The 14,691-nt window shown below is 36.1% G+C and overlaps 1 protein-coding gene across 2 annotated transcripts in view; it reads left to right on the top strand.

The window, feature by feature from the left end:
- SLC30A4 (solute carrier family 30 member 4) overlaps positions 1–14,691 on the top strand; it is a 51,111-nt gene that overhangs the window by 15,248 nt on the left and 21,172 nt on the right. For both annotated transcript variants that reach the window (XR_013162385.1, XM_077127768.1), the window contains exon 3: positions 9,732–9,878. Coding sequence is in view for 1 of the 2 variants with exons in the window: in XM_077127768.1 (XP_076983883.1) it covers positions 9,732–9,878 (147 nt within the window). In the remaining variant the exon portion in view is untranslated. The remainder of the gene's footprint in view (positions 1–9,731; positions 9,879–14,691) is intronic.

Raw genomic sequence — 14,691 nt, 5'->3', positions numbered from 1 at the left:
TAGGAATTTACAACTAAAATTTTCCCTCTAATTACTGCTCTAGCTGTATCACATAAGTTTAGTTATATTGTGTTTTTATTTTCATGAATTGCAAAGTATTTTCTAATTTTCCTTGTGATTTCTTCTTTAATCCATTTGTTATTTAGGAGTGTGTTGTTTAATTTCCACTTACTTGTAAATTTTCTAGTTTTCTATCTATTATTGATTTCTAGCTTTATTCCATTGTGGTCAAAGAGGTTACTTTGTATGATTTCAGTATTTTAAGTTTTACTAAGACTAACATATGGTCTGTCCTGGGTAATGATCCACAGTGCACTTGAAACGAATGCGTATTCTGCTGTTGTGGGGTGAAATGATCTGTATAGATATGTTACATCTAGTTGGTTTATAGTTTTGTTATCGAACAAAGGCAGTAGATTCTTTTGCCTGATGCATTCAGATGATCAATTCCTAAGACATTGGGGTTTCAAAGAAAGAAAAATATATTACTAGACACATAACAGGAGATCGGATGGCCTATCAACCCAAAATCTGTCTCCCTGAGCTGCTGTAATTCTGATAGTTTTATAGAATTCAAAGATAGACAGATTTTAGGATAACGAGCATGTGGCCCCAGATGATGTAATAAGAGGTGATCTAATTATTGAGCGTGCGCAGATTGATTACATGCTTAGTCACAGAATGCATGTGAGAAAATGGCGCCCTTAATAAGATGATGGGTGTGATTTTAATATTATAATGAGGTATAGATGACTTGTAGGTCAGAGTCTAAGCTACTATGCATGTCAGGCTGGCCCATTTTGGTTTGATCCAGTTATTAAGATAAGTTTGGACTTGGTTAGGTTAGTTCTGGACTGACACAAGACCCTTTATTAATAAACATTAGGGCTGTCTTTAGTGATTCCAAGTTGAAAAACGGGATAAATGGGTACAAATGAAGGTTAACCACAAGATTTTTACAATCACATGGGCACAAAGTAAAGCCTGTATGATCAAGGCAAATGGATTACAGTACTTCCCTCTCTCTACTCCAGTATATCAGAAAGCAAAACAGAATATCTGTAATAACTTAGTAAAATCAAAATCATCCTTGTCTCGATGACAGTATTCCTCAAATTCCTAGATTTTCTATTAAATGAGTATCGATTATTGTAGTCTCCAACTATTACTAAAGAAATGTCTCTTTCACCTTTTAATTCTGTCAGTGTTTATTTCGTGTATTTTGGGATTCTGTTAGGTGATAAATGTTCATAATTATCTTCCTGATAGTTTGACACTTTTATCATTATAAAATGTCATTTTTTGTCTCTAGTAACAATTTTTTCTTGAAGACTATTTTCTCTGATATTACTATAGCCACTCCGGTTCTCTGTTAGTTTCTATTTGTATGATATATATTTTTCCATCATTTTACTTAACAACCTAAATCTAAAGTGAGTCTCTTATAGACAACATAAAGTTGGATCTTGTTTTTTTAGCTATTCTGCTAATTTGACTATTTTTAGCTATTCTGTCAATCTCTGCTTTTTAATTGAAGTGTTTAGTACATCTATATTTGATGTAATTACTGATAAGTTACAACTTGTCTGCCATTTTTGCTGTTTTCTATATGTCTTTTGCCTTTTGTTTGCCAACTCCTCCATTACTGCCTTCTTTTGCATTAAATGGTCATTGTCTTGTGTAATGTTTAAATTCCCTTGTCATTTTCTTATACATATTTTTAGTTGTTTTCTTTGTGGTTGCCATGGGAATTGCAACTAGCATCTTAATTTTATAACTATCTATTTCGGATTAATACCAATTTAATTTTAATAGTATACAAAATTTTGCTACTGTATTACTCAGTCACTTCACCCCTTCTTTGTGCCATTATCATCATATAAATTATATCTTTTTTCATTGTATGCTAATCAACACAGATTTATAATTCTTTACACAGTTATCTTTTAAATCATATAGGAGAAAAAAGCTACAAGCAAAAAATACATATATATTGTCTTTATATTTGTGTATACAGTTACCTTTACCAGTGTTCTTTATTTCTTCATGTGGATTCAAGTTACTGCCCTTTCACTTCAGCCTGAAGAACTCCCTTTAATATATCTTGTAAGGAAGGTCTGCTATTGATAGATTCTCTGTTTTTGTTTATCTGAGAATGTCTGAATTTCTCCTTCATTTTTCTGGATTAGTTTTTCCAGCTATAGAATTCTTGATAGTTTTTTTTTCTTTCCCGACTTTGGCTATATTGTCCCACTGCTTTCTGACCTCAATTGTTTCTGATGACAAAATCAGCGTTAATCATACTGATGATCCCTTGTACATGGCAAGTGCTTCTCTCTTGCTGTTTTCAAGATTCGCCCTTTGTCTTTCAACAGTTTGATTATGATGTGTGTCCACAAGTTTATCCTGCTTGGAATTTATTGAGGCTCTTGGATGATTAAACTAATGTTTTCATTCAATTTGAGAGTTTTTCAGCTATAATTTCATCAAATATTCTTTCTGCCCCTTTCTATTTCTCATCTCCTTGTGGGACTCCCATTTTGTATATGTTGGTATACTTTACGGTGTTGCATATATCGCCAAGAATCTGTTCATTTTTTCTGTATTCTTTTTTCTTTCTATTCCTCAGACTGGATAATATCAATTGACCTATCTTAAAGGTTTTTTTTGGGGGGGGCGGGAGTTGCCTGCTTAAAGCTGTTGTTGAGCCTCTAGTGAAATTTTTCATTTCTGGTATTGTGCTTTTCAACTTCAGACTTTCCATTTGGTTCTTTTTGATAATTTATCTCTCTTTATTGGTAGTCTCTATTTGATGAAATATCATTCTCATACATTCCTTTAGTTGTTTAGATGTAGTTTCCTTTTGAATTTTGAACATATTTGAAAGAACTTAATGAATTTGTCAAGTAAGTCGCACATCTAGTCTTCCTCAGGGGCAGTTTCTATTGATTGTTCATTTTCCTGTATATGGGACGTATTTTCTTGTTTCTTTCATACCCATAAATTTTTGTTGAAAATTGGACATTTTAAATAACAACATATGGCAACATGGGAAATCAGATCCTTCTCCATCCCCAAGGTTTGTTGTTATCATTTAGGTGTGGCCACTGAAATCTCTGCCTTGTTAGTTTACTGGTCAGCTAATGGTTAGACTGAAATTTCCTTAAATATCTGGAATCAGTAAGTCTCCCAGGTTTGCCAAGGGGATTAATGTGTGCATTAGGGCACACCTTCTGTATTAGTTTCTTAAATGCTGTGCCAGAATGTGATATACCAGAACTGGAATGGCTTTTAGAAAAGAAAATTTAATAAGTTACAAGTTTACAGTTCTAAGAAAGTGGAAGTGTCCAGATTAAGGCACCAACAAGAGTTAACTTCACTCCAGAAAGGCCGATGGTTTTGGAACAACTCTATCATCTGGAAACACACTTGACTGGCATCTGCTGGTCCCTTGCTCCTGGGCTCCATTGCTTTCAACCTCTGTTCCTGTGGGGGTTCCTCACTCTGCTTCTCTTGGGCTGGCTTTCATCTTTTGGCCTCCCTTGGCTCTCTCCAGGTTCTGACTTGCTTAACATCTCATGCCGACATCTTCTGGGCTCCAGGTATCTCCAAACATCCATGTCTCTATTCTCCAAGTGTCAACATCTGTGTCAGCTCTGCTCTGAAGTTTCTTTCAGCTCTGTCATATCGGAGGTTTCTCCTAAATGTTTCCCCTTTTAAAGACTCTAGTAAACTAATCAAGACCCACCTTGAATGGGCTGAGTTGGATCTCCATCTCATCAAAAAGTCATACCCACAACTGGACATGTCACAACTCCATGGATATAATCTAATAAAAATTTTCCACATACAGTGTTGAATCAGGATTAAAAGAAATGGCTGCCCCCACAAGATTGAATCAGGATTAAAACATGGCTTTTCTGGGATAGATAATATTATCAAACCGGCACACCTTCAATACTCAGCCAGGCATTCGACAACTCCACCTTAGTTGACAACGCTACTTTCTGCTTGTGTGAACCTCAAGGTTTGCCAGAGGTGAAAGACTTCTAGAGTCTTACCTTAGAATGCACACAGCCCTACACATATGTGTGGACTTTTAGATTCTAGGAGTATGTATGAGATTTTTAAAACCTCTATGGACATCTAATTATCTAGCTTTTCCTTTTATGGTGTTTGGTTAGCTTATTGTTGCCCAGCAGTTATCTACTGCCTCAAGCAACTGCAGTATTAAACAGTGGCCTCTGACCCTGCCTTCTAGGGAAAAGGTTGTTTACACAGGACAAACTCCAGAGTCAAGTCAAATAAAAACATCCTTAAGTATGGGGCCTTTCAGGAAACCAGTAGACAGATCAGATAACAACAGTTCTTTGAGAATGAAGTTTTAAAGGAACTGGAAACTCATTGTTCCCCCCATCAAGTGGCTGCCAGGCTGGTGGTTTTCACCGTGACTGTGGACGGTTGGTTTTCAAGGTTACTGCAGAACCAGACAGGGAAAGATGGGAGTAGGACAGTATAAAATACCACGAAGCTCACTGCACCTACCTACCCAGATTCAACCATTTTTCTGGAATAAACACTACCCTGTGTAAGCCTTTTTGGCGAATTACTAGAGTTCCGAAAAAGTTGACTATAATAATTTTTGTCCATGTTCTCATTGCTTTTATGGAGGAGATGACTTTTGAAGTCCTTACTTTGCCATTTTTGCCCACATCACCCACATGTGGCTTTTTACATTAAGATTTAAAATTTAAGACAATAAAAATTAAGTAAAATATATTTAATTTCTCTGTTTTGCTAACCACATTCCAAGTGATCAAAAGGCACCTGTAGACCCGTAGAGAACTTCTTTTGTTCCTCAGATGTGGCCTGGTCTCTCTCTCTAAGCCAAATTGGCAAGTAAATTTGCTGCCCTCCCCAGTATGTGGGACATGACTCCCAGGGGTGTAAATCTCCCTGGCAACATGGGACCTGACTCCCAAGGATGAGCTGGGACCTGGCATCATGGGACTTCTTGACTAAAAGAGGGGAAGAGAGAAATGAGACAAAGTAAAGTCTCAGTGGCTAAGAGATTTCAAACAGAGTTGAGAGGTTATTCTGGAGGTTATTCTTATGCATCATGTAGATATCCCTTTTTAGCTTATGGTGTACTGGAGTGGCTAGAGGGAAGTACCCGGAACTATTGAACTGTGTTCCAGTGACCTTGATTATTGAAGACGATTGTGTAACTATATAGCTTTTACAGTGTGACTGTGTGATTGTGAAAACCCTGTGTCTGATGCTTCTTTTATCTAGGGTATGGACAGATGAGTAAAAAAATAATAATAATAATAATAAGGATTAAAAAAATAAATAATAGGGAGGGATAAAGGGTTAAAATTGAGTAAATTGAAGTACTGTGGGTCAGTGAGAGGGAGGGGTAAGGGGCAAGGGATGTATGAGGTTTTTCTTTTTTCTTTTTATTTCTTTTTTCTGGACTGATACAAATGTTCTAAAAATGATCATGGTGAAGAATACATAACCATGTGATGATACTGTGAACCACTGATTGTATAATATGGTTGGACTGTACATGTATGTATATTTTTCTCAATAAAAATATTAAATAAAAAAGCACATGTGGCTCGTGACTACCCCACGATCAGATATAGAACACTTCCATCATCTCAAAAAGTCTTGTTGGACAGTGCTACTTTAAGCTATTCACCTCATTTTATGGATGAGTAAACTGAGGTTCAATAAGGTTTTAATTAACTTAGCCTCTCAGATTCCAAAGCTGTGTGTTATTAACTACCACACAGATTTTTCTCTCAGTGCTTTCCAACTTTTTTCATTTTAAGGCACACATAAGAAATGATATTTGTATGTAGTTCACAGGAGTAAATGGATGCATCTACAAGATCACCAGGCCAGGTCTCCTGCTGCCCTGGCTCTGCACACCCAACCTGTGAGTGAGGGGAATCAACAGCTCAGCACACTTATGTGTCACAGAACCCTGATCATGAGGTTCTGTCATACATTTTAACAGTAATCCTCAAAGTGTGATTTGCAGATGGGCAGCAGCAGCATTATCACGTGAGAAATGTAAATTCTCAGACTTTATCCCAAACCTACTGAACCATAAATTCTGGAGTTGGGACTCAGCATTCTATGTTTTAACAAACCCTTTGAGTGATTCTAACTTACCCAAAATTTGAGCACTACTGCAGTGTAGCAGTAAAAGCTTATTTCATGACATCCTGCAGCCCCTGGCAAGATGGATGAGCCTTGAGAACATAATGCTGAGTAAAATAAGCCAGACACAATATGATAGATACTGTATGATTCCACTTTTATGACCATGGTAAAGGTAAAATCAGAGGCTTATAATACAGAATATAGGGGACCTAGAGGCACACGGATGCTAGAGATGGGTGAACCATTGCATAATGAGGTTGAACTCAAATATAAGGAAATAGATAGAAATAAAGGTGGTTCTCTAGTGGGTCTCTAAGTAATATTACCATATTGAAGGTGACCGTGAATGAAAGGGATTGTATAGACCCATGTATCCCACTGGTTAACACTGCAAATATAAATAAGTTCTTTCATGAACTAGTTCAAAGATATGAATCTTGTACAAAGAGTGTGTAAGTCCAAGGTATAGGGGGAAACCACTATTGCATGCTATGGACTATGTTTAACAGGAAAACATCAACAGTACCACAGCAATTCCAGGGGTAAATAACGGGGGGAGGGAAAGAGTTAAGGGGAGGTTTGGATTTTCCATTTAGTGAGAGTGTGTTTATTGGTTATCCTTCTCTTGGGAACAATGAAACTGTCTAAAATTGAGAGTGTTGATGGACAGTTGACTTTGGACATTACACATGATGCCTAATGAATGAAGGATGCACTGACTGAGAAGTAGATTGGCGAACAATGGGGTATACATATGATCGAATATTGTGCTACTACAAAAAGGAACGAAGTTGTGAAGCATGTAATGTTGTGATGAACCTGTGTGACATTTGGTGAGGCAAAATAAGCCAGAAACAAAAGAGCAATTATTTTATGGTCTCATTTAGAAAATACTTATAAGAAAACAGGGGCCTAGATTGTAAGCTCTTATAGCAGTCACATTTAGTCTGGAGTGGTAATTATTTCTGGATTTTGAGAGGCTGTTTTATATATGTATAACTTGGTATTTAGAGATAAGAATGAAGCCAGTCAGGTCGGGATTAAGGTAATTCAGAATCCAGGAGTAAGGAAGACATTGTCTATATTTTAGAACCTCATCTACTTTTTGAGACCAAAGGAAGAAAGGTTTATTTTGTCCAGAACCTAAATTTTCTGTAGCACATAATCTAACTCAACCTGTCTGGATAGATCATTTACACAATCCAAACACAGGGAACCTAGAATAAGAATGAGGGTCATTAATCCTGTATAGTTTTATATAGTGCCTGGATACCTCCCAGAGTATATTAAGCAGATAATCAAAAAGCATTGGCAAAGTTCCTTGAGGGATGGGAGAAAAAAATATGGAACTATTAAACTTTACCACCAGGGAAACCCCTGATACTGTGTCAAACATTAGGGACACCCAAACTAATGGGCCAAACCCTTGATTTTGACGCTTGCTCTCATGAAGCTTATGTAGGTAGTGGAGAAGCTTAGCCTGCCTAAAGAAAGGTATGCTGAAGAGTTACATCCAGAGGACCTCTTTTGTTGCTCAGATGTGGCCTCACTCTCTCTAACCCCGACCCTGCAACTGAAATCATTGCTTCCCCACCCCCCTACGTGGGATATGACATCCAGGAGCGAAAGTCTACCTGGTAGAGTGAGAGATGACTCCCAGGTATGAGTCTGGCCCTGGAACCATGGAATCAACTTTGCCATCCTGACCAATAAGAGGAAGAGAAGTGGAACAAATAAGGTATCAGTGGTTGAGAGAGTTGAAACAGAGCCAAGAGGCTACTCTGGAGATCACTCTTATGCAAGCTTCAGTTAGACATTGCTACCTACCATATCTTGCCAACCCCCACCCAAAACCATTCCTTCCAATCCTAAAGAACACTTCGGGTATTATATAAGATTCTACAGTGGTTCTATGCATTAGGGTAACTTTCCAGAAACCTATAACCTCCAGATGGGTCCCTGGACCAGATAAGTCCTGAAATGCCTCTCCAGAACATCAACTAGTTCCATCCCCCTATCCCATATGATCGACAGCCCCTTCCAACACAAAAAAGTTAGAATAGGCATAGCCCAAATACCCCTAAAGAGTGGGAGAAAAATCAAAGATGATGGTGGAGATATACAGAGAAGGTAGGGTTTTTAACAAATGAGTATTACTGAGGAATAATTACATTGATATTTCTTTTAGTTTCCAGCATCTTAGAGCAGCTAGAAGTAAAAACCTAAAACTGTGTATTTGTAACCCATACCATACTCTGAAATCTGTTCTATAATGAATTGTTGTGATGTGCTTTAAAATGTATTGCTTTTTTGTATATATGTTATATTTTACAAAAAAAAAGAAACACAAAAGCAAAGTTTGTCACTTCAAAATTTTTGTGCAGTTTTATAATACAATATTATCAAAATTCTAAAAATATGCCCAGACTAAAGACTAGAAGAGACTCACATTTAACAGTGGCTGATTCTAGATGATAAAGCAATGTTTTCTTTTGGTTTTTTTTCCTCTTTTCTACTTTTTGGTATTTTCCAAAAAAATTTTTATAATATATGTTACTGTCAAAATACATATGCTTAATTTACAAACAATAATATTCTTAAATGAAAACAATATAAAATACCACATGCCCCAGAAAAAAAATTTTATTTCATAAATGATGCTAGGACAATTGGTCATTTATAACGGGGAAACAATGAAATGGGATATCTGCTTCACACCATACACAAAAATAAATTCCAAGTGGATAAAGACCAAAAGTAAAATACAGTAACTTAAAACTTTTAGAAGAAAATATAGAAGAATAGCTTTATGATATCAGGGTAAGGAAGGATTTCTTAAGACAAAATCTCTAATCATAAAGGAAAGAAAAGATTGGTACATTTAGTGAACCCCCTTAATATTAGGAACTCTTCATCTTAGTAAAATTTTTAAAAATAAAAAGGTAGGGCACAAACTGGGATAAAATGTGTTATAATGTAACAAGGAGTTTATATTAGGAGTATATAGAAAAATGCCTAGAAAATTAATACCAAAAAAAAAAAGATCTATATTCTAAATACCACCTTTTGTCCTAACAGGAAACACTGCCATCCATATCCAAGTGAATTTTTATCTTTTATGTTGAATTAATATGTATTTTGTGGGTTTCTTCATTTAATTTTATGTACAAACCCTATGAACAAGTGAACATATATGTTCTCTTCAATTTCATTGTAATATTTGGAAATAGTGATTGTTAATTTTTCCAGTAGTAGAATTGAGCAAAAACTGCAAAGCTAAAACACAAGATTTCTCTTTATATGTTTGTGGTTCTTAGCTTTCTTTGAGGCCATTGATTCTTTTAGAGAATCTTTTAATAGAAATGGACATTTTCCAGAAAAATATACATATCTAATGCTTCACACAAAACTTCAGGATACCTTGATTTCATTGCAATAGGACAAATATTTAATTAGAATTTCATGTTTCATAGGATGTTGCATATTTATGGTTTGATTGCTTATGTTTATTATCTTAATTAACTTGTTGCTTCTTCCCTCCCTCTTACTTTAAGGTGGATACATTGCAAATAGCCTAGCAATCATGACAGATGCACTTCATATGTTAACTGACCTAAGTGCTATCATACTGACCCTGCTTGCTTTGTGGTTGTCTTCAAAATCACCAACCAAAAGATTCACCTTTGGATTTCATCGCCTAGGTAAGTCATTTGAGGTTTCTTTTAGTTTATAATATTTTATAGTAAAACTAAAATGAACTATAACTCTTGATTAAATGAATTTTTTCTGTGATATCCTGTTTAATTAAAGCATGAAAATAAATGAATAAGATTTACTCAGAAATATATCTTCCAAGGTACATTCAGCTCAATTGTCTAAACAGTTTGCACATATTATGTGGCATTCACTGATTTTCTAATGATGCTCCTTATGTCCTGAAGATGTCATCAGAAAAAAGTTTGCCTTCACTTTGTATTCTGGGATGCAATATACCAGAAATGGTAAAGATGTTTATTAAGTTGCTAGTTTACAGTTCTCAGACCGAGAAAATGTCCCAATTAAAGCAAGTCTATAAAATGTCCAAATTAAGACACCAACAAGAGGTTACCTTCACTCAAGAAAGGCCAGTGAAGTTCAGGGTTTCTCTCTCAACTGGTGAACATGGTGACCTCTGCTAGATTTCTCTCCAGGCTTCTTGTTTCACAAAGCTCCCCCAGGGACATTTCCTTTCTTCATCTCCAAAGGCCTCTGGCTTCCTGGGCTCTTGTGGTGCTCATCATTCTACCGTTCTCAAACTTTCTCCAAAATGCTTCCTCTTTTAAAGGATTCCAGTAAACTAATCAAGACCCACTTGGAATGGGTGGAGTCACATCTCCCTCTAATGAAAGGTTAATATCCACATTTGGGTGAGTCACATCTCCGTGGAGATAATCTAATCGAGTTTCCACCTAGCAATAATGAATGAGGATTAAAGGACATGGCTTTTCTGGGGTCTACCACAGATTCAAACCAGCACAGTTTGCTTGAATCAAGCAAAACCGCACAAGATCAACTCTTTAACATTTGCTTCTCTCCTTTCCCTCCAATATTCCAATCAAAGCTACCGTAGCCCAGATTTTAAGCATTTATTATAATATGTGCAACATATACTGTGTGCCTGGCCCTTACTGTGGCCAATGTAATCCTGTAAATACACATCGTATTTTTATTTTCCTATTTTGAATAATATTAATACTTCATTAAGAGGGGTTAAGGCCATATATTGCTATTCATAGAGCTCTGCTTCTTACTGGCACTGAATTTTTTAATTTTTCACTTATTTTTAAGATATAGATAAAATAATTATCCCATAGAACCCCAAAATTGACATTTAGGTAGCTTCAGCAAAATCCCATATTTCATTTAATCCACATATTCTTAACCTCTTGTAGGTTGTAAACCCCTTGAAGCACTAATAAAAACTGTAGAATTTTCCCCAGAAGCGTGGAATTAATAAAACATAAAAGTTCTGCACGTAATATTAAGAACCCATAATCATGAAAATCCTTTAAATATCAATGAAGTACTAAGTGTATGTTATATATATAGAAGCTTTGTTTCTTCATATATCAAAACACTATGTAAAGAATGATAGAAAATAGAGCTGTTTTGTTCTTTGTATCTCTGCTACCTTCTATAGAAAACCAAAACTTTCCCTGTCCTTAAAAGTACTGTGCATCAATTGACTCCTGTTCTCTCCTGAGAGTCTTGAAATAAAAATACAGAGGTACCAAAACAAAAGAACCAGATGGTTTGAGTCATCGGTAAACTGCCTGGAACTTCCACTCACTGGGGTAATTCCACTAAGTCCAGAGGGATATCTGAGTGGGGGCCAGAGAGACATTCATCTGACCACAGCTTCATGCCTCTTTTTTTTTTTTACATGGACAGGCACCAGGAATCGAACGCGGGTCCTCTGGCATGGCAGGCAAGCATCCTTGCCTGCTGAGCCACCATGGCCCACCCTCATGGGCTCTTCTTGCTGTAAGTCTCGGCCACCTAAAACTCCTGCTTCTTATGTATACTTACCCTGTGGACCTGTGACTTTCTGTTCATGGATGGATCTAAGTTAGGATGATTTGTCTCTGTATTGGCCACTTTAAGAAACGTTCAATGTGAGCAAAATTGTGATTCCCTTAAAAAGAGGGTGGGAGAACAAGACTTTTGTGTGGAGGCTATTAGAGGACAATCTGCCTCCAGGCAATAGCCTCACTTAAAGATTCATTAGGAAAAGAAAAGGCCAAAAACCGATAAAAGGGGAACAAACTCCAAACCAAACCTATTCCTCCCCAGCTCCCCTTTTTTCTAGTCCTTCCTCCCTAGCTACCCTAGCCCATTCCTCCTGACCTCTGACCTCCAGAGGGAAACCGATCTAGTCTAGACTCCTTGAAAGATGAAGCCTCCTACTGAACCTAGCCACTACAGCGGAATTTAAACCTTGGATCTGAACTGAATGAAGAGCGCTTAAAGACTTCCCCAAACAAGAACAGCAAACGGATTCAGAATTTTGGGGGGGTGCACATGATCCAGGATTCCCTGCCCTATGTCACTTTGGACACTTGTTGATTAGAACATTAGATGCTAAATTCTGCATGGCAGAACTAATTGGACTGACCCAGAAAGGGACCTACAGAATCCCTCTTTGCACAATAAATTGGAGGGCCAGAAAGGCCCCCCAAATAGGGCAAAGATTCTGTAAGATCAAGGTCTTACAGAAAGATAGGGCAAAGAAAATCTTAGACGTCTCCTTCACAAATATTGATGGGAGAGCTTTAACTTTCAAATAAGTTATAGGGCGGGCCACGGTGGCTCAGCAGGTAAGAGTGCTTGCCTGCCATTCCCGAGGACCCGGGTTCGATTCCCGGTGCCTGCCCATGTAAAAACAAACAAACAAAAAAAAAAGACAAATAAGTTATAAAAGTAGGGCAAAGACAAAAGCCATTTTATATAAACTAATGAGTTTTGTATTTCTTTCTGAGTCAGCTTGTCTGACTCATGGCCGAAAATTTTAAGCCAAAAGTCCTCTATTTGTGTCTCTCTGTATGTTTTTATGTATATGTTACATGTGTATTTTCTTACCTCCAAATGGTATTACCAGATTAGTGTATAAAATTCCTTAAAGGAGCTATGTTCAAATTGACTTTAAGATAAACACTTACATAAATTAAATATGCCTAAAATTCCAGAAACTAAGGAAGCTGAATTTGTAATACTTCCCATATGTCATATTTTAATAAAAACAGTGATGTCTCTTTAGGATTTAAGAGATGATTATGATTACTGAATCATTATTTAGATATTCCATTTTACTTTCTAGTATATTAGAGTAGACATTGGAAATCCCTGAAATCCCTGAACTATAGTCCATTTGCCTTCATCTCTGATCATGATTGTATAGCCTTTATCTTGTGCCCTTTTTGTAATTGTAAAAACTTGTCACTGACCCACATTTGTATACATTTTATCCAGGTTTTCAACTTTAGAGTCATCTTATCACTAAAGACAGCCTCTAATGTTGAGTCAGCCCAGAACTAACCCACCCCAATCCCAAGGCTATCTTGATAAAGGAAGCTGGATCTAACCAAAGTGGGTCTACCTGACATGCACAATAGCTTAAACTTTAACCTGTATCAGTGACCTATACCTCATTATAATACCAAAATTCATACCCATCATCATATTAAGGCTGCCATTTTCTTATCTAAGTTCTGTGACTAAGCCTGCTCAATAATTAGATCACCTCTTATTACGTCATGTGGAGCCATTGTGCTCCTTATCGTAGAGCCTGCCCATCTTTTAATATTACAAAACTATCAGAATTAGTGCAGTTTGGGGAGACAGATTTTTAAACCATTAGGCCATCTGTTCCACTGCTTTGCACCTAGCAATAAACTTTATCTCTTTGAAACCCTGGTGTTTCAAGAATTGGTCACTTGAGTGCATCAGGCAGAGAACCCACCACTTTTGTTAAGTAGCACATGCACTATATTTTACTTGTAGATATTCTTCTTAAACTTACACAGGTTTATTGGTCAAATAAACTAGCATTACATCTATTAGATATTTAAGAATGTTTAAAATGTTTATTTGTATTTAACCAAAGGTTGTTTCAATAGTAATGGTGTTTTGTAGGATGTAGATTCCAAGAGCATTTGAGAATTTAAGACTTTAGGCTTATGCTAAGTCACATATGTATAGTAGGTAAAATGTGATTTTTTGCTAAGGAAAAATAAGGAAGGATTATAGAAAAGGAATTTTATTTTTTTATGGTCAAAGTTGGACAACACTTAGCATATTTATTTAAAAGAATTTTAAGAGATTTTGTTTGTTTGTTAAAACAGTATATTCATACAAAACTAAAATTTGGCTTTCTATTACAATAACAAAATTTCCTTGGATTGTTGGTTTACTACAGGTAAGAGGTTGCCTTTTGACACTTTCTATAGCCATCTCCTCTCAGGCAGCCTGCATCTCCTCTATGTAAAAGACCAGATAGTTAATCTAGAAATAAATTTGAACAGAAAACCAAGGCTCTTCTAGCATAGAAGAAAAACAAACAAAAAAATGAAAGAAAATGCTCAAAACTAAACAAATAGAAAAATAATCCTGGAAGAATAAAGTGTCTTAAGGAACAGAAGAGAACTTTAACTATTATTTTATTAATATATTCAAGATAGTAAAACAGCAAAAAATATTTTTAAAAATAAACATATAAGAAAAAGTTCTTTGAAATTAAAAATATTATTGCTGAAACAAACAAAAAATTTTCAATGGAAAGACGAGAAAATATAGTCAAGAAAATCTCCAAGAATATAAAACAAAAAAGTGGGCTAGAAACAGGAGAAAAAGATAAAAACAAACAAACAAAAACCATAAAAGAACAATCCAGGAGGTCTAAAATCCTACTGTTAAGAACATCAAGAAAAAAAGAACTTAAAAAATAAAAGGTAATGACTGCTTATAGGGTATTGTGTT

This window comes from Tamandua tetradactyla, chromosome 14, assembly GCF_023851605.1.
Source record: "Tamandua tetradactyla isolate mTamTet1 chromosome 14, mTamTet1.pri, whole genome shotgun sequence".
NCBI lineage: Eukaryota > Metazoa > Chordata > Mammalia > Pilosa > Myrmecophagidae > Tamandua > Tamandua tetradactyla.
The sequence above is the reverse complement of the archived record's forward strand: the minus strand, read 5'-3'. Positions and strand labels throughout refer to the sequence as shown.